Source organism: Bufo gargarizans, chromosome 6 (genome assembly GCF_014858855.1).
Source record: "Bufo gargarizans isolate SCDJY-AF-19 chromosome 6, ASM1485885v1, whole genome shotgun sequence".
NCBI classification, from domain to species: Eukaryota; Metazoa; Chordata; class Amphibia; order Anura; family Bufonidae; genus Bufo; species Bufo gargarizans.
The window spans coordinates 137239085-137259367 of NC_058085.1; the positions used below are offsets into that span (position 1 = coordinate 137239085).

Genomic DNA, 20283 nt, shown 5'->3' on the forward strand with positions numbered 1-20283 from the left:
CATTTTAAAACAGACACGTCATCTATTATTTATTTGAATCCATAGATCAAACATGGCCGTACATTCTCTAGTCCCAGTAACATAAAAAGCTTTAATAAATTCCACTCTATTTAAAAAAATCCATAAAAATTAAATACTTGATAAGTGTTAGTGAAAAAATAAGCTACTTTTGCTGTAAGAGGAAGACAGGAAGCCACAGCTGATGAACAGATGGCATCCACCGATCTCATTCATCCTGTAAATCTTGTTGATGCTTCTTAGCGATGTGATAAAAAAATATAATTTTTTGTACAGTGACTTACATATCAAATCCTGCCACAATACAGCCAGCAGAGGGGGCAATATCGTTTTCTGATGCAGAATTTAAATTGTATGGTCATGCAGTCATAATGACCTTCAAATTATAGTTAGGGCTCATGCACATGAACGTATTTTCTTTCCATGTCAGTTTGTTTTTTTTGCAGACTGTATGCGGAACCATTCATTTCAATGGGTCCGCAAAAAAAAATGGAAGTTACTCCGTGTGCATTCTGTTTCCATATGTCCGTTCCGCAAAAAAATAGAACATGTCCTATTATTGTCCGCATTACGGACAAGGATAGTGCTGTTCTATCAGGGGCCAGCTGTTCCGTTCCACAAAATACGGAATGCACACGGACGTCATCCGTAATTTTTGCGGACCGCAAAATAAATACAGTCGTGTGCATGAGCCCTTAATCTGGAAATACATTGTTAAAATTAGGTAAAATCCTCTCAAAGGCAATTACAAGAGGAAAGAAAGCTAAAAAAAAAAATCTATGATCACAGTCAATAGATCATTCTGGATTGGCTGGTGTTCACTGCCATATCCGTCTTAACAGGCTCCATATCAGCGTCGCCAAACCAGCAGCGACTGCCACAGCGGCAATGCGAGTTGGAAGGTATCCTAGTGAAGACTCCAGTCGATGGTGGAGTTGAAGGACTTGCCGCCGCGTGCTCTCCCGGTCACCTGAGTTATCGATGACATGATCAGCAAGTGGTAATTTGCTATCAATTGGGAGCTGGGCAGCCAAACGTTTCTGGACGTCCTCCCGGGAGAGGCCACTTCTCCGAATCAATCTCTCAACCTGAGTTTGGGGGTCACTGCAAAAGATTTAAGAACAGTTTGGCTGAAAATAAGTAACTTTATGTACAGTAAAAACCTGAAACCTTTTTTTTTCCCACCATATCTATTCACCGCTTCCCGGTCTTCTCCTGCAGGCTCTGCTGTGACGTGAGTATAGTATGAGGACGTCAGCGCTCTGTGACCTCACGCTGGTCACAGCACAGTGCGGCAGGAAGACCAGGGAGAGCGCTGAATGTTAGGAGCAGGCGAGGGGAGTGGATTTTATTTTTTTGTCTGCTCTGAGCATGTGTGCCTGATCTGAGGTCTGAATGGGCGTTCATTCACTTTGGAGCTCACTTTGGGGGGGGAGGGGTCTTATTCACATTGGGGGTCTGATTAGGGCTCTGAGCTGAGGTTTGATTGGGGGTCATTCACATTGGGGGTCTGATCTGAGATCTGATTGGGGGTCTTATTAACATTGGGGGTCTGATTAGAGCTCTGAGCTGAGGTCTAATTAAAATTTGGGGTGTGATTAATGTTCTGATCTAAGGTCTAACGAAAAATATTTTTTTATTTTCCTCCTCTAAAACCTAGGTGCATCTTAGGCTATTTTCACACTAGCGTTAATATTTTCCGCTTCAGTTTTGTCCCCATTCATTGTCAATGGGGACAAAACGTAACTGAACAGAACGGAATGCTCCAAAATGCATTCCGTTCTCATACCGGAGAGCAAACCGCAGCATGCTGCAGTTTGCTTTCCGTCATGGGATGCGGAGCAAGATGGATCCGTCATGACCCATAATGCAAGTCAATGGGGACGGATCAGTTTTCTCTGCCACAATAGAAAACGGATCTGTCCTCCATTGACTTTCAATGGAGTTCATGACGGATCCGTCTTGGGTATGTTAAAGATAATACAACCGGATCCGTTCATAACGGATGCAGACGGTTGTATTATAAGTAACAGAAGCGTTTTTGCTGAATCCTGCCGGATCCAGCAAAAACGCTAGTGTGAAAGTAGCCTTATACAGTAATTACTTGAACTTATATGCCTAAACCGGAGCGGCACTACCAAGAGATGCTGATGACATGTCCTAATTTCAGTCACGGTTGGTAGTGTCATGGAGACCTTATGTGGAATAAAGTCCCTAAATACAACAATATGTACAGGATCAGAGTCTCTCAGTGGTGCAGCCTCAGACTTTGGATCTTTGAGATATTACTCTTATGCTAAAATGTGTCACTTTCTGTTTTCTTTGAATCTCGTCATCCAACAGCTCATGTGTAGCTCTTATCTCAAATTTCCTGACCTTATAAACACTCATTATGGCTCAATTCTTATCCAATACATTATATCAAACCTTTTCAGCCCTAAATAAGAAAATGCAATCATAATTGCCCCAAAGGTGTCCATATGTTAGGTTTCCTTTTAACCCATTACAGAAGATTTCATCCTAAAAATACAAGCATCTATATTACTGCTCCCTTGGGTGTTGTCACCAAGCATTCCTAGATACTAAATGCTACATCTACCTTTTTATATAACCGTTTACGAGGAGGGAAATATTGCTGCATAACTAGGCAAATGTAACATTCTTGAATACTGGCAGTCATCCGGCCTACCAAGTAAAGGTCATTACTAAACAAACATACAAAGCATCTGTATACAGTTTTCTGAAAGAGTAATATTTACTGGTGATTTTTTTTCTTCATTTTGCAGGGAAAAGAAACTTCCCAAACTGCCTGAATATGTGAATCATTGGTTGCCGGTTGCGTTAGACATTTCCAGGCTCAGATTCCTAATGAGCTGCAGATCCTTACAAATCAATTCTCTCATTTTGCTTAGATTTTTCTGTTTAACCATTTTGTTAGTGAGACGCTTCCAGTGATTGATGTGTGACGAGGAAGACAAGTCACTTAAAGTGCGCTAGGGTAATCCATACCAACACTCCCATTCTTATTAACAGGACGGCTGCAACCATCTTTATAAGGCCTCGTGCACACGTCCGTATGTGTTGAAACCATTTTTTACTTGGACCCATTTTACTTGGACCCATTGATTTCAATGGGTCCGTAATCCGCATTTTGAGACCAAGAATAAGACATGTTCTATCTTTTGCGGAATGCACATATGGATGTGGAAAGCATCCTGGCATTTCATACTCCAGTAATAAAAAAAAAAAAAAATATTTTTTAAAAGACACTGGGGAAACATGCCAAATTTATTAATAGGCAAGAAGAATGGACCCATTAATAAATTTGGTTCATCTTTTGTCTGTCCGTATGCCAGAAACTGAAATCCAGCTCAATGTTTTGGCTCAAATTGTTTTCATGTGCGCTAAAATTAAAATCTTGGACTATCTGAAGCACACTGCCACCAGTATCCAGGGCCCCGACTCCTCAATTTCCCCTAACTCTGACTCCCACCATCTCATACATGGCGCATGTTTAAGGCTACTTTCACACTTGCGTTTGGTGCGGATCCGTCATGGATCTGCACAGACGGATCCGCTCAGATACTACAAACGTCTGCATTCATTCAGAACAGATCAGTTTGTATTATCTTTAACATAGCCAAAACGGATCCGTCTTGAACACCATTGAAAGTCAATAGAGGACGGATCCGTTTTCTATTGTGTCATAGAAAACGGATCTGTGCCCATTGACTTACATTGTATGCCAGGACGGATCCGTTTGGCTCAGTTTCGTGAGACGGACACCAAAATGCTGAAAGCAGCGGTTTGGTGTCCACCTCCAGAGCGGAATGGTGACGGATTGCATGCAAACGGATGCATTCTGAGCGGATCCTTTTCCATTCAGAATGCATAACCCTAAGTTCACACCTGAGCGTTTTAAAACGCTCAACACGTGAAAACCAATGCTTCCCTATGGCCCTGGTTCACACTTGAGCGTTTTACAGCGCGTTTGAACGTGCTGTAAAACGCCCGACGCATAAACAAGTTCTTGAGCTTTTTTTGGGGCGTTTGTTGCGCGTTTTGGCCATAGACTCATTGGACAACACTGCAGTCAATCACACAAACGCGCGTTTACTATTGCAAAAAACGCGCATAAAAACGCGTGACAAATACGTGCGTAAAACGCGCGTCTCAGAAACGCTCAGGTGTGAACCCAGGGTTAGGGCAAAACTGATCTGTTTTGGACTGCTTGTGAGAGCCCTGAACGGATCTCACAAACGGAAACCAAAATGCCAGTGTGAAAGTCGCCTAAGGGATAACATAATTTAAGCTTTTTGTATTTTGTGTTTCTGTACTTCTGAATTTGAGATGTTAGAAAACAGTTCCCCCCCTATTCTATGTATAGCATATAGAAGCCATCAGAGCAGCTAACCTCTCCAAACATGAGCTCAGAAGAAAAGCTAACTAAAACATAAAGCATCCAGAGAGAACAAGCACTGGACAATTGATTTATGCACAGTTTATTGAAAGCTTAGATACACTAAGAAGGGGTTTTCTCAGCACGTGGATGCACTGGCTCTGTCTCCTCAGGCTGTGGGGGGTCTCCAGCAGTTATCAGCATGTATTAACGTACTCTGACAGAGCAGGAGATTGTGATCTCTACCACAATTACAGGTAAAGCCATGCTCCTCAGTCCTCACAACACTTGGACCTTTTGCTTACTGCAGGTAACCTTGCTAAGGCCTCATGCACACGACCGTTGTTCGGGTCCGCATCCGAGCCGCAGTTTTTGCGGCTTGGTTGCGGACCCATTCACTTCAACGAGGCCGCAAAAGATGCGGACAGCACTCCGTGTGCTGCCCGCATCCGTTGCTCCGTTCCGTGGCCCCACATACAAAAAAAAAAATGTCCTATTCTTGTTCGTTTTGCAGACAAGAATAGGCATGTCTACAATGGGACGCCCGTTCCGTTCCACAAATTGTGGAAGGCACACGGGCGGCTTCCGTTTTTTACGGATCCGCGTTTTTGCGCACCGCAAAAAACGGAACGGTCGTGTGCATGAGGCCGAAACCTGATAAGTTCACTCAGAGCTCAGTCTCATCATTCCTTGGGGGTGAGGTCACTCCTGCTCTCAGCTACTCAGGTCTGCAGTGAAAGACCTGCTGAACTGTCTAGACTCTATAGTTCATGACTAAAGTCAAATCTACTGACCAATGGATTTAGAAAATGTCTTCTTTAACTGTCCCTTTATGCTGAAAGCTAATCTTTGTAACTAGTGAGAAAACCTCTTTAACCCTGTTTTCTCTAGCAGATCTGAGATGAGTGCAGCCATGCCTTTTCAGTGCCTTTTTCCTCTGATCTGGAGGAGCTTCACTACTGAGCATCTACATAAAGGGCAGCACACATTCATCTCAACTAAAAGCCTAGATCAGTGATGGTGAACCTTTTAGAGACCGAGTGCCCAAACTGAAACCCAAAGCCCACTTATTTATCGCCAAGTGCCAAGCCAGTAATTTAACCTGAATAGCAATATAGTATATCTTCCATGTATCATTTAGCTATAATAGCCTGCCTACATTCAATGCACTGCCTGTGCCATTCATAGTACGCACTTCGCTGATGAAGGACAGGAAAAATCAAAGGCATATTAGTACACCAAAGACTTTTTCAAGGGTGCGGGTGCCCGCAGAGAGGGCTCCGAGTGCCGCCTCTGGCACCCGTGCCATAGGTTCGCCAACACTGGCCTAGATCCTTAGATCAGGAATAGAACAGACATTTATAGGACATTTCATCATTTTCCCAAATTCTTATGAAAATATATTCAGCACATACTGCATTGAACTAACTGTACCAATTTATTCTATATTTTTGGAGTTGGAGTCGGTCCATTTTATAACAACTCTGACTCCACAGCCCTGTCAGTATTTGCAGAAGGCTGATGCTGGAGGAGTTGTGCCTCTGACACTATGTCAATAGTGTGATGTTCCATTCAAATATACCTGCATGTAAGCCCTCATCAATAACAGTGGCGGACTAGCCATAGACACTACAGGGAAATTTCCCAGTGGGCCAATGGCCAAGGGGCTGTCTGAGCCCTCTTCATGGTCGCTGACTGGGTACGTAACAATCTGATGCTCTTATTATTAGGGTCCATTCACAAGTCCGTAGTGCATTGTGGATCCACAATACACCCGGCTGGCACCCCTATAGAAATGCCTATTCTTGTCCGCAATTGCGGAGAAGAATAGGACATGTTCAATTTTTTTCTGGAGCAACAGATCGGAAAATTGTCGGGGCGCTCCGGAAATGCGGATGCGGACTGTGTGCTGTCCGCGTCTATTCCTGTCCCATAGAGAATGAATTCGTCGTATTGGAAAAATATTTTTATATTTTAATGGTACAGGCATTTTCGGTCGTGGTGATACACATGATGTTTATATTTGCTGTTAAACATAGAATGTGTCGGCAGATAAGAACCATTTGGCCCATCTAGTCTGCCCAATATATCTGAATCCTATGAATAGTCCCTGGCCCTATCTTATATGAAGGATAGCCTTATGCCTATCCCATGCATGCTTAAACTCCTTCACTGTATTTGCAGCTACCACTTCTGCAGGAAGGCTATTCCATGCATCCACTACTCTCTGAGTAAAAGGAATACTTCCTGATATTACTTTTAAACCTTTGCCCCTCTAATTTAAAACTGTGTCCTCTTGTAGCAGTTTTTCTTCTTTTAAATATTCTCTCCTCTTTTACCGAGTTGATTCCCTTTATGTATTTAAAAGTTTCTATCATATCCCCTCGGTCTCTTCTTTCTTCCAAGCTACACATGTTAAGGTCCTTTAACCTTTCCTGGTAAGTTTTATCCTGCAATCCATGGACCAGTTTAGTAGCTCTTCTCTGAACTCTCTCCAAAGTATCAATATCCTTCTGGAGATCTGGTCTCCAGTACTGCGCACAATACTCCAAGTGAGGTCTCACCAGTGATCTGTACAGCGGCATAAGCACTTCACTCTTTCTACTGCTTATACCTCTCCCTATACATCCAAGCATTCTGCTTGCATTTCGTGCTGCTCTATTACATTGTCTTCCCACCTTTAAGTCTTCTGAAATAATTACTCCTAAATCCCTTTCAATTGTTATTTATGTATTCATTTTTTAATTATACGTAAAGGGTGATTTAAGCTTTTTTTATATAAATATATATATTTTAAGTTTTTTTTTACTTTTTTTTATAATTTTGAAGCTCATATTTAGCCTACAAAATCCAATTGTTTGTTTTTAATTCTGAACATTCATGGATTTTTTTTTTCTATTTAAATGTTAGAATTGCTCATTTCTTATGTTGGCCTGCCATCTGCTGGCCAAAACTAGAATTGCAGCTTAAATGCACTCTTCAGCGAGACCTAGCACATTTAAATCAATTAACAGCATCCTCATTGGCTGCAGATCACAGCATCTAAAGGCTTTAATAATGCCAATCGCGGTAATTAGCTGCTGGCAATGACGCACGATGCACATGTGAGCAGGCGCCATGTTTGCCCATCGCACCTGCACTGTACATGCATGGCACTGGTAGTGAAAGGGTCAAAGGCTAGGTAAACCTTCAGGGGCTTTTATTTTTAGGTTTACATTTTACTCATTTTGAGCTTAAAATCTTTTTTTTTTTTTTTTTTTTTTTTTTTATTGACCTTGGAACCGAATCAGAGTTCAGGAAATGTTTTTTACAGTACAAATTAATTTATGAAGTTATTGCGCGAAGTCTCGCAAGACCTTAGGCTCATCGGAGCCAATACATTCTAATACTGTACAGAGCTCCTGCTCCATACAGTATTAAAACAAAGTTTTATGCGAACTGACTTCGGATGTTTCATCCGAAGTCGATTCGCTCATCCCTAGTCGTAACCATGGAAACGAGCAGTGTATAACGTGATGGAAAAAATAATCCAGGAAGCAATATGGATAATAACAATACATTAGTAAGTGCCTTGTATTCACTTTCTCTACATGATAAATGCTGAAGTGACAAAAACCCTTTAAAGGGAACCTGTTACCTCCCAAAACCATCCCAAGCCGCCACCAGCGTGTTTCTGATGATGCCTTTCTTCCTGAAGGCAGATGCAGCAAAAGTACTGAAAACGTTCTTTTATCCCCAGCCCGGCGCGGTTCTCCACACATGCTTGAAGTCAAGGGGGCAGCGGCCTCCTTGCTTCAAGTCATGGTAACCGCGCCCCTTCCCTGCGGCTTCGCTGTGACTGACAGCGCTTATGCAGAGAGTTCGGCGAAGTCAGACGAACTGCCGGCAGTCAGTCACAGCAAAGGGGCATGGAAGGGGGCACGGTTACCATGACTTGAAGCAAGAAGGCCGCTGCCTCCTTGACGTCAAGCATGTGTGGAGAAGCGCGCCGGGCAGGGGATAAAAGAACGTTTTCAGTACTTTTGCTGCATCTACCTTCAGGAAGAAAGGCATCATCAGAAACACGCTGCTGGCTACACGCAGGTACTGCTGGCGGCTTGGGATGGTTTTGGGAGGTGAAAGGTTCCCTTTAAGCCACATCCTTATAAATAAAATAAAAAGCTATAATGAGTGTTTATAATGTCAGAGATAAGGAGCCCCGTCAGTGAGCTGTCTGACAAAGCAGAGAAAATTTAGATCCTGATACTAGAGAAACTCAGCCATGTACAGAGAAAAGGGTTTAGAATTTTTAAGAAAGATCAATTGAAAAAATGATTTTCAGCTGAAAATTAGTATTGCAATAATAATAAAATTGCCAATAAAATGTACATAGCCTTTAAGTTCCCAGTCTGCCCATGCTCAATAGTGATACCTACTGGTCAGATCAGTGGCTAATCTGCCAGTCTATTGCTAGCCTAAACTGGACGTAATCTCAAGAACTATATTCTGCTCAGGAACTGTTGAGTTGTAAAAGTTATTTCAAATAAAACTATGTAATGATCGCTCCATTCAATGTCTTCAGCAAAACTATTGGATCCTAGAGGCAAACTCAATAGATTAATGTCTCTGTAATGAAAAGTCAGCATTTCCCAAGGGGGAGGAATCAATTAAGGTAATTAACGCATCCAATTCTACCAGTGAACTGCAGCTTGCTTTCTGCATATATTTAGAGTAGACAAAGAATGGCAAGTGGCTTACATAAATGCTAATACCCAGGGCTACTATATATATATATATATATATATATATATATGTTACCTACTGTCTATGACAGTTACAACACTAGATGTATATCTTCGATATGTGCCAATTTTTTTTATCGAATTCACTAATACTAAGGCCCCTTTCACATGGGGCGAGAATTCAGCGCGGGGCTGTGCACATGAGCGGTGATTTTCACTCATGACTTGTGCGTTCTGTAAAAATCGCAGCAAGCTCTATATTGTGCGTTTTTCATGCATGGTTGCTAGGTGACGATCGGGATGGGGACCCGATCTTTATTATTTCACCTTATAACATGGTTATAAGGGAAAATATTATCATTCTTAATACAGAATGCTTAGTAAATTAGGGATAGAGGGGTTAAAAAAAATGTCCAAATTTCTTTTTATTCACCTCATCTCATCCACTTTTTCGCGCCGCCTGGCTTGTCTTCTTTCTTCTTCTTTGAGGACCTGGGAGAAAAGGACCTTTGGTGACGTCACTGCACTCATCACATGGTCCATCACCATGATAGACCATGTGAAGAGCACAGTGACATCACCAAAGGTCCTTTTCTCCCAGGTCCTCAAAGAAGAAGAAAGAAGACAAGCCAGGATGCACGAACAAGTGGATGAGAGGAGTTTAAATTATTTTATTTTTTTAATTAACCCCTCCATCCCTAATTTACTTAGTATTCTGTATTAAGAATGCTATTATTTTCCCTTATAACCATGTTATAAGGGAAAATAATTCAAATGTACACAACATCGATCCCAAACCCGAACTTCTGTGAAGAAGTCCGGGTTCGGGTCTGGGTACCAAACATGACGATTTTTCTCAACGCATTAAAACGCTTTGCAATCACGCATTTTCCCGCAACGCACCCGCATCTTGTCCGGCTCTCACATGCGACGCCCGTGTGAAAGAGGCCTTACTAAGGAGTCTGCTAGTGAGTCACCTGAAAATGGATCAGACGTCTGGATTTTAACCTCTTAAATCCTCAGGTGAAAATGTTCTGTATTCTGCTCTGCAGACCCATGACAGGTAGCTTACCAGTAAACAAGAACAGTGTGTTTCATGTAGCGTGTCATGGTCCTGGATTCAAACAGCAGTGGGATGTCAAGGATTACATATTTGTACCCTGGGAAATGAAAAATACACTTAATATTATAATATATCACCCTCACCATTATCCATAGATAAGCCCATTCTTAACAGAGGTCTAGTGCGGAGTCCCACGGGTCCCTATCTAACCTCCAGCTGCTAAGAAGACTACACTTCTCAACATGCTGCTTTAGTTTCACAATTGCTGGAGAGATACAGGCAGTTAACTAATGTCCTTAGATAACCTGAACAGATACTGATGGCCTATCCTAAGGATAAGTCTTTAGTATTGTACTCCTGGAAAACCCGCTAAAAATTTTTGGGGGGGATTTGAATATTAATGACTTATCCTTAGGATAGCTCATCAATATCAGATCGGCGGGATCCGGCACCAGGGAGCTTCGCCGATCAGCTGGTTAAAGAGAAGGCCGTACGCCATGCCAGCGCAGCCTTCCGTTCATTGTTTACCTGCTCGCCGTCACAGTGGTGAGCAGGTGTAACTACAATAAGCTGTCCCATTCAAGTCTATGGGATGGCTCTGTACTAGTCAAGTGTATAGTAACGAACCATCCCACTGAGGTGAATAGGGCGGCTTCTTGTAACTACAGCGAGCAGGTAAACAATGGAGGGAAGGCTGTGCTCGCATGGAGGGAGGTCTTCTCTTCTGACCCCCACCAATCTGATATTGATGACCTATCCTGAGGATAGGTCATCAATATTAAAATCCTGGAAAACCCATTTAATAATAATGTTATCTTCAGGATACTCCATGTACTGTAATAGAATATTAAGGATTTGCCATTATTAACCATTTAACTGTTTGTGCACGGACACCTTCCCGCTTTACCAGGCTGCACCTATTTATCAAGTCAAGTGATGTTCAGTGGCCATAAATATTTTATGAGCTATAGAACGACATTCTAGCTATACAGATCGTGTCATCCCCAGAAGACCACTTCATCCTTTTATGCAGGGTACAAAGGGCTGTAGCCTTTCAGCAACATCTGCATTTGAAAAGGTCTTCCCTTTCCCAGTGCCCCCACAAGCTCTATGACCACCCTATTATTCTCACCCTACAAATACCTTTTCCGTTTTATAATAGAGGTTCTTATCTGCATGGGCTGACATACTGTTTATCTAACAAGACTCAAAATCTGCGGGGAGAAGGAGAATATTCTGTCTGGTTTCTTCAGACTTTGATTTTATCGAGTCTGGAACAGAAGAGGACACGCATTTCCTCTCTTGTCCCTACAGGCTCAGTGACATTTGTCACCCTCATCTTCAATAACGTTTTTTTCTTTTTTTTGTAGTTCTGGTTCTATCAGTTTAAAATTTTTCATATACTAGATGTGGTTATTACAACATAAGGGAAAATGGGACTCGTAGGATGACTAGGAGAAGACGGACACTTCCCCCTATGTGGTGGGCTAAAAATCTTTACAAGACGCGGAACTTCCTCTCAGGTTGGTAACTCGCATTCCTCTATAGGTCATGTTTTAGCCAGACTAGGTTTGCTTTATAGGAGAAAAGTTAAAGGGGTTGTCCAGGTTCAGAGCTGAACCCGGAGATACCTCTATTTTCAGCCAGGCAGCCCCCCTGACTAAATCGCGCAGGTCAAAAGCATTTTCAAGAGTTCCGGTGACGAACCAGGCTCTCCATGGGGCTGCCAGGAAGCCCGGTGACGGCACAGCACTAAAGCACGCCCATCTGAGCCGGTGACGTCACCGAACACAATGCCAGGTGGAAGCTTCTGCCCAGAAGTGTGTTATTGTAAACAAAAGAGCCTGTGCCCTGCGCGATCTAGCACAGGGCAAGGGAGCGCATCGGAGCATGAGATGCTCCGATGCCAACATCAGGGGTGCTGCCTGGGTGAAAATAAGGGTATGTCCAGGTTCAGCTCTGAACCAGGACAAACCCTTTAAGGTCCTTTTACACGGGCCGATGTGGGGCCCTAAGAAGTGCCAACTGAGGATATAGCAAGTCAACTGGCACATGGTTAAAGAGCCTTCACATGGGAGATGAACGATCTGACAAAGATAGTATCATGGGTGTCCGGGTGCTGAGACTCCCACTGATTTGTATAATCAAAAGGGCTCCTAATCAGCTTTTTGGCTTTAAACGCAAGGCCCTAGACTCTAATGGCAGAGCTGAACCCGGAGATACCTCTATTTTCAGCCAGGCAGCCCCCCTGACTAAATCGCGCAGGTCAAAAGCATTTTCAAGAGTTCCGGTGACGAACCAGGCTCTCCATGGAGCTGCCAGGAAGCCCGGTGACGGCACAGCACTAAAGCACTCCCATCTGAGCCGGTGACGTCACCGAACACAATGCCAGGTGGAAGCTTCTGCCCAGAAGTGTGTTATTGTAAACAAAAGAGCCTGTGCCCTGCGTGATCTGGCTTTAAACGCAAGGCCCTAGACTCTAATGGCAGACGTCTCTACTGAGTGAAGAGAGGTCGGTAGGAGCTGAAGAAGCTGCCCCTGTCACAGAGGACCCAGACCTCCAGTGATACTATCTTTTAACACATCTCTATGACATAGATTACTGTGCACAAAGCTGTATTATACAGAAGATTATATGAATCTATAAAGGTTATAACTTAATAATAGGTAATGTTATAACAGGTGAGGTTCACATTTCACTCACCCATGAAGAAGTAGCAGAGCGTCTGTCTCAGCATGGCTCGGCGTATAGGAGGGTGGGTGATGGAATTGAGTAGAGCCCTCTTCTCAGGGTTGGAAAAGATAATGGCTCCCATCTTATCTCGATCAAGTTCCCCATTCTTTAACAGTACTTCCTCTCCAAAATGGAATACAATCTGACTGTGAGCTGGAGTGCCCTGCTGCACCACTGCAAGACGACCACAGGACAATAGTCAGCAACAGTCCCAATCCTATGCAATCCATAGGTACAACCTAGGTTGTATGTAACATCGAGGAGGCCAAGGGTGCTCTGGGGCCCCTGGAAATAGGACCCGATTTGGTCCTGCATGCAGTTTGAGTAACCTCAAGCAATCTTTTTCAATTGTATGTATTTGATGCTATTATACTTTAAATGACGTGATGCATAGAGACATACCTTGTCTGGCAATGACGTCTGCATCAATCACGCCACAGCCTAGTTCCCGGAGGATTGATACAACAGTGCTTTTACCAGATGCAATCCCCCCCGACAAGCCGACCAGGAACATGGCTGCAGTAAGAAGACAAAACCACAAGAGTGATGAGCTGGGTCCTGTATAACACATTAGAGTATAGGCAGAGGAACCAATCGGCCAATGGTCTAGTACAGGGATGCTCCAGCTGTTGCAAAACTACAACTCCTAGCATGCCCTAATAACTGTAGCCTGTCCAGGCATGGTGGGAGTTGTGGTTTTACAACAGCTGGAGGGCATCCTGGGCTAGTGTCAGAGGGCAGCACGACTGCAGATGGCAGGGGAAAGAAGGGTAGGGCATGTTTAAAATGAAGATGGTGTCAGGCAGCACCTTATCGCCTTTCCCCACTCACTGTGCTTGTGGGGGTCAGGAGAAATAGCTGCTGGTAGAGTGTTCAGCTGACCGTTATCCCACCCGTATGGCTTGGCCCAGTATTATGTGTTCCCTTATTGTGCATTCACCCCTTCCCACACCTAACGCCATACATTTACAAACCAGACAAAAAGTACTCCCTGCACTGTGCCATAAATTGAGGGGATAGCACCTATGGCACCTAAGTGGTTTAACAGAGGGAAGGTGCACCCTCTGTCATAGGGTTGCCACCTTTCCCAACAAAAAATACCGGGCAAGTTAAGCCACACCCCAAAGGGGGTGTGGCTGTGGGGGCATGGCTTAACACGGGGTATGAAGTCGCTGTCATACTGTGGCTCCCCAGGAATATTAAAGGGAGTCTGTCACCTCCATATGGTCATATACAGGTCAGGAGCACGAAGACTCTGCTAAAGGAAAGCAGCAGACCCGCCCACAGCATAGCGGCCACATCGGAACTGAGCTGCTCTCACTCCCAGATCAGGCCGGATAACAATGAGACGAGCCGTGGGCCTGCGCTCCTCCCGCCCCCGACTCTTCTGCTCTGCTCCTTTCCTATCACAACGCCTCCCCTCTCCCCCGGTCTCAGTTACCAGGCCCAGGAAAGCTGCCGGACTCTCACACAACACTCTACAGTCAGTGTGCCGGCCCCGAGTGACGGTCCCAGGGAATGAGGGTCACATTACTGTAACTGGGGGTCGCTGTCAGGAAAAACTAAGTTTTATTCATATGCAAATGAGCACTCGCAAGTGCCCAGGGGCAGTGTTCAGTGTGTAGGTGCCCAGGCTGCTCTGCCTTCTTCTCGCTTTACTCCTCCCCAGTCTCTGCCTTTGCCCGCCCTCCAAGTCCGGACCTATCGATGAAGCAAGAGACTTGGAGGGCGGGCAAAGGCAGAGACTGGGGAGGAGTAAAGCGAGAAGAAGGCAGAGTAGCCTGGGCACCTACACAGTGAACGCCGCCCCTGGGCACTTGCGAGTGCTCATTTGCATATGAATTAAACTTAGTTTTTCCTGCTGGTGCAAGTCTAAAGAAAAGAACAAAGGTACCGTTACATGCCTGTATAGGTGTGCTACAGAGCCATGTAAGCACTGTATATGGCCATATGGAGGTGACAGACTCCCTTTAAAGCCCCCATTAGCGACCCCAGTAAAAGTAATGCCCCCATTAGTGTGCCCCAGTAAGAGTAATGGCCCTATTAGTGCACCCCACAATGAATAATGCCCCCATTAGTGAACCCCAGTTAGAGTAATGTGGCCCTCATTCCCTGGGACCATCACTCGGGGCCAGCACACTGACTGTAGAGTGTTGTGTGAGAGTCTGGCAGCTTTCCCGGGCCTGATAACGGAGAACGGGGGAGAGGGGAGGCGTTGTGATAGGAAAGGAGCAGAGGAGAAGAGCCGGGGGCGGGAGGAGCACAGGCCCACGGCTCGTCTCATTGTTATCCGGCCTGATCTGGGAGTGAGAGCAGCTCAGTTCCGATGTGGCCGCTATGCTGTGGGCGGGTCTGCTGCTCTCCTTTAGCAGCGTCTTCGTGCTCCTGACCACCCGCAGCCCCTAGCTCCCCAGCTTCCAATCCATCCTGACCGGCGGCCTCGTCCTTCTCAGGTTCGAGCGCTTGTACCCGGGCACAGGATTACAATCCCGTACGGGTGGCAACCCTACTCTGTCACCCCATCGATGACACTGCAGCACAATTGTGGAGTACTGATGGGTTGTCATGACTGCCAGAGCCTAACACAGTATAGTAGAGGATTAGACAGTCCTTCATTGTGATTGTCAGGCATAGGAGCTAATATGGCAGCTACTTCCTGACCCAGAAACTGAAGACAGGAGAAGTGTGAATTTCTGAGATCACAAAAGAAAGAGTGTGCAGGCAGAGGGTTTGGTTTTTATTTGTGCTAAAAGTTGCCCACTTCTCATAAGTTGTCCTAATGTAAAGATGAGTGTTGAATCTGTGGGGATTCTGAAGCCTTAGGTCTCATCCACACGACCGTTGTTTCATTCCGTGTCCGTTGTTTCTTTTCTTTGTGATTTTCTGCGGACCCATTGACTTTCAATGGGTCAGTTGAAAACTCGACCAATGCACCGTTTGTCATCCACGTCTGTGATCCGTGGTTCCAGTCCGTCAAAAAAATATAACCTGTCCTATTTTTTTCACTGAAAACGGTTCGCGGACCCATTCAAGTCAATGGGTTCGTGAAAAAACGCGGAGGCACACAAGATTGTCATCCGCGTCCGTTTTTTTCCTATCATTTGCATAGCAAACTTGACTTAGACTTTTTTTTACTTTCCTTCATGTCTGGTGATCCTCCAAAAATAAGGGAAGACACACGGAAACAACGGAACCCCATTTTGTGGAACGGAACACAACAACGGTCATGTGCATGAGGCCTTAGGCTACATTCACAAGACAGTGAAAAAAAACTGTGAAAAAAACTGACATTAAAGACGGCAAAATGGTGCGTGGGTTTTTTTTTCCACTGCCTTTCTGAGAAACGGCCCCTTCAATTTTAAGGGGGGCTGTCGGTCAGTGAAAAAGAACAAAGTAGGACATGTCCTATTTTTTGATGGACATTATTCACGGGCCATCAAAAAACTGCATTATACATAACTTTACAGACTACTATTGGTCTTAAAATGGCTGTGTTGTGGCCGTTAAAAAAAAATAAAAAAACATCTGTCACGCGGCATGTGAATGTAGCCTTAGCCATGGCGATTTAAAATGAAGCTTCTACTTATTTCTCCAAAATCACTTTAGATGCTCCAGGAACAATTTGACATGTCAGCAAATCATCTGCCCCACAGAAACCAATGGGTGTAGTCACCTCTGTAAAATATCCAAGTTGTGCAGAGCTGTAATATGGCACCCATAAAAGTCTAAGGAGCCAAACTGTCCTACTGATTTCATACAAAGACATACAGAGATGTTTCTTTTCTGCCCAAATCCATATGAATCCGGCAGAAAAATTTGACTGGTGTTTATGGATGTATTTTCCCCAAAAAGTACTGCTAAATCTCTAGAAAGGGTCATGTCCCCTTCATTGTTTACCTGGCGCAGCTCCATAATTTCGGATGACCTGGTATCACATGAATAGGACGAACAGTCACTACAAAACGTAGAGCGCCGTGCCTGGTAAACAGTGACGGGCACGTGGTGTTTCCCGGTGTCTTAGCCCGTTCAATCAGCTGGGGATGCAAAGAGTCAGACCGCACAGATCAGATATGAGGGCGAATTCTAAAAACATGCTATTCATTCTGGAGTCCCATAGTACCCCTTTTAGTCCTTGAGCTGACCTCTTGTATTTACCAATGTGGACACCATTTAACTCCTTTTATGTGAAATGATGACTTCATCCGCGAGCTGGGAGTGCATTACAGTGGGCTCACAAGCTGAGCCGGCTCCATACACAGCAGATGCCTGCTGTAGCTGGGATCAGTAATAACTCAGATCCCGGCCGTTTAACCCCTCAAATTCTGCAGTCAGCAGTAACTGTGCATCTGAGCGTTTAGACAGAGAGAGAGGATCCCTCTGTCCCCCGATAACCCCTATCCCACCACATGATATGGCAGGTCTGCCATTGTTAACACCTATTAAGACCTGCCAGAGGCAGGTAGGCAGACTACAGAATCCCTGTAGACTGCAATACTCAGCTATTGGAGTGTATGGTATAAGTATGTTAAACCAGGGAACTAAAAGTAACAAGACAAAGTTTGTAAAACTAGGAAGAACAAAACTACTAAAAAAATTCAAATGAACCCCCTTTCCCAGTTTTACATATAATAGTAAGCAATAAAACATAACTGATATTACCACGTTCAAAAAGGTCCAAAATGAAAGCTTTTATTCTGTAGAGTGAACACCGTATCAGAAAAATAAACCTTGTCTCCTTTGAGAAAAAAAAAAAAAAAAAAGTATTTGTACCCCAACAAGATGGTACCAATAGAAACTACACAGCACTGTAGATGGAAAGTTATGGGCGTCAGAAAATGGCAATATAAAAAAACAAAAACTTATTTTTTTATTTTTAGCAATGGTTTTTATTTCTTTGATCTCCATATTCATGCCATCTTTATTGCACAGAGAATGCCGTCAAAGTGCATAAAAATAAAAAATTTTAAGGAGTTGTCCAATGACAGAATGGCCTTTATTTTTTTAGCCCACAAATACATAAAAAAAATATATCTATATATTGTAAATTAAATTGTGCTGTGAAAAAAAGAAACTTGTCCCACAAAGAAGCCCTCCTATGGCTAGGTGAACTGAAAATAAAAGGTTATGGCACCTGGAAGGCGGGGAGGGAAAAATGAAAACAATAAAATAAAAACTGTATTGATACTCCTGAATGTCAAATAAGCCTAGCTCCTGGGTTGACAACCAGAATTTTTATTTTTTTTCTGGACAACTTATCTCAAAATGACGGACAGACGAAATTTTTTAAGGACAAATTAACAAAATATAATGATTATAAGGAATACAGGTCTAGAGTTTTACATACTGATAGAATAGTATTTACTGTGAGCTGTAAAATTATAATTATCACCAAAATAATCTAGGCAGGTACCACAGACCTCAAAAAAAAAAAAAAATATGTAAATCACGGTCACATTTATTTTCACGTACAAAGGAAAAAAGTCGCCTATTTTTACTGACTGTCCAGAAATTTCTGCACGGTTGGCAACCCTGCCTAGATCTGCTGTAAAGCACATACTGCCTCTTCAAAACTCAGCTAAATGCCATACAAGAGGCTGGTAGAGCTGGGTGACCAGCCGCGGAGGCGCCCATATTAGACGTGACTCCGTTTTCCCCACTCATGGATTTTCGGTTGCTGGCCATTACTTAATGGCAGACGCCCTAATCCACAAGGACATGTACAAGAGTGGGGGCTGCAGAAAATGACACATTTCATAAATGATACATTTACACAGCATATTCCCTCCCAGGGTTATATAGGCGCCCAGTGTAATCATGGAGGCCGCACACTGCCAGCACTACTGCTGCTGCCATGGCAACACTGGTTGGAATCACACCATCACAACCCTCATGCACGTCGATATAAGGAAAAGCAGACGGCCCCAAGAGGTCTCCTATTTAATCCTACCCCGAATCACGGACCACTTACCACCTGCCCTATGCCAGCCCTCACTTCAGTCACCTCTTCCCATCCCGTTATCCTATTGGCTCCAACTCTACAGTTAGCGAATAGGAGCCCATCTTACTACGCGTCACTACTGGCAAGACGAACGACGCTTCCGGGTGCACCCCCTACTTCCGCCCATAGAGGCTGAACTTTTCCGACGGTTGCTGGGCTACAGAAGGCGTCTGCGTGGCCGCCATATTGCCTGCTAAAACAGCCAATCAGCGGCGAGCAAGGGAAAGGTCATGGAGGGGGCGCAGCGTGGATCATGTTGGATTAGTGAAGCGCGAGTGATAATAAAGGGAGGGGTCCACACATAGGAGAATCCTGGCGTTAGTCATGCTGTGAACTTGCTAAAAGTGACGTGGTTGTGTTTTTGGGTGGACATGAGTTATAACTAATATTTCCTACTACAGATTCAGGGTCAAATTCACATTGGGCTGCAGTTCAGGCTCTGATCAGCAGTGTACGTGGTGCTAGATCCATCAGAACTATGGCCACCATTATAAAGCCTCATGCAGACGTCTGTGGAACACGGTCCGTGAGATACCGGACTGGCATTGCAGGAGCACAGGGCGTCATTGGTTGCTATGACGCTGTGCGCTTCTGCAATGACAGTCCGGTATCTTACGGACCGTGTTCCACAGACGTCCGCATGAGGCTTAAGTCAGTAGGGTCCAGTGTAATTTATAATCAATGTGTGACAGAGCCGGTACTGTGGTAGTGTGAACACAGCCTAAGGTCTGAACTTACTGGCTATTGCATTTTCTGGTACAGTGACAATCACTGGTATTTAAAGGCATTGTCCCACGAAAAATATTCCACAGCTTTTAAACCAGCACTTGAATCTGAATACCTTTGTAATTGGAAGTAATTAAAAATGTATTATGATCACTGAGTTATCCAATAAAATATATCTGTATAGCGCCACCTGCTGTTTGTTCTCTTTCTTATTTCTTTGACCTGCTCACTGAGATGGTCACACATGCTCAGTTTCATCCTTCAACTGCCTCCTGAGCTGTGATAGGGAGAGCTGAGCAGGGTTGGATTAAGTGCATGATAGGCTGGGGCTGTCTACCCATCTCGGGCCCCTCCCTACATTTTAGTTACATTTTTTTTCTGTATGAAGAAACTTTGGTGCTTCGTGAGCGCCACAGTCTCTTCCTAGGCCATATGACATCACATTAAAGGGTTTCTACCACATCGTTTTGACAAATTTAGCTGTTAAGACACTAGCGGTCCGCTAGTGTCTGCTCTACCAAACAATGCTATTATAATAGCTTTTTGTGCAGCCGTTTCCATAAAAAACAAACTTTTATTGATATGCTAATGAGCCTCTAGGTGCTATGGGGGCGTCTTTTCAGC

At 44.1% G+C, this 20283-nt stretch overlaps 1 protein-coding gene across 2 annotated transcripts; it reads right to left on the reverse strand.

Moving 5' to 3' along the window:
- Positions 1 to 594: 594 nt before the first annotated feature.
- Positions 595 to 19021, reverse strand: DCAKD (dephospho-CoA kinase domain containing). 2 transcript variants are annotated; one of them, XM_044299980.1, is made up of 5 exons: positions 18904 to 19021; positions 13338 to 13451; positions 12906 to 13109; positions 10211 to 10298; positions 595 to 1122 (listed from the first exon to the last, which is right to left on the reverse strand). In XM_044299980.1, exons 2-5 carry the CDS (start codon positions 13447 to 13449, stop codon positions 837 to 839), a joined length of 690 nt encoding a protein of 229 aa, XP_044155915.1. In that variant the 5' UTR covers positions 13450 to 13451; positions 18904 to 19021; the 3' UTR covers positions 595 to 836. The 2 variants fall into 2 exon arrangements, with proteins under 2 accessions (XP_044155915.1, XP_044155916.1); XM_044299981.1 differs by lacking the exon at positions 18904 to 19021 and adding an exon at positions 16833 to 16855.
- Between the last annotated feature and the right edge of the window lie 1262 nt (positions 19022 to 20283).

Excerpts from the sequence above, each read along its gene's own strand:
- DCAKD (XM_044299980.1), bottom strand. The coding sequence starts at position 13,449 with ATGTTCCTGGTCGGCTTGTCGGGGGGGATTGCATCTGGTAAAAGCACT. Across the intron at positions 13,110-13,337 it reads AGACGTCATTGCCAGACAAG|TGGTGCAGCAGGGCACTCCA; the intron begins GTATGTCTCTAT and ends GTCGTCTTGCAG. Across the intron at positions 10,299-12,905 it reads GCTCTGCTACTTCTTCATGG|GGTACAAATATGTAATCCTT; the intron begins GTGAGTGAAATG and ends TTCATTTCCCAG.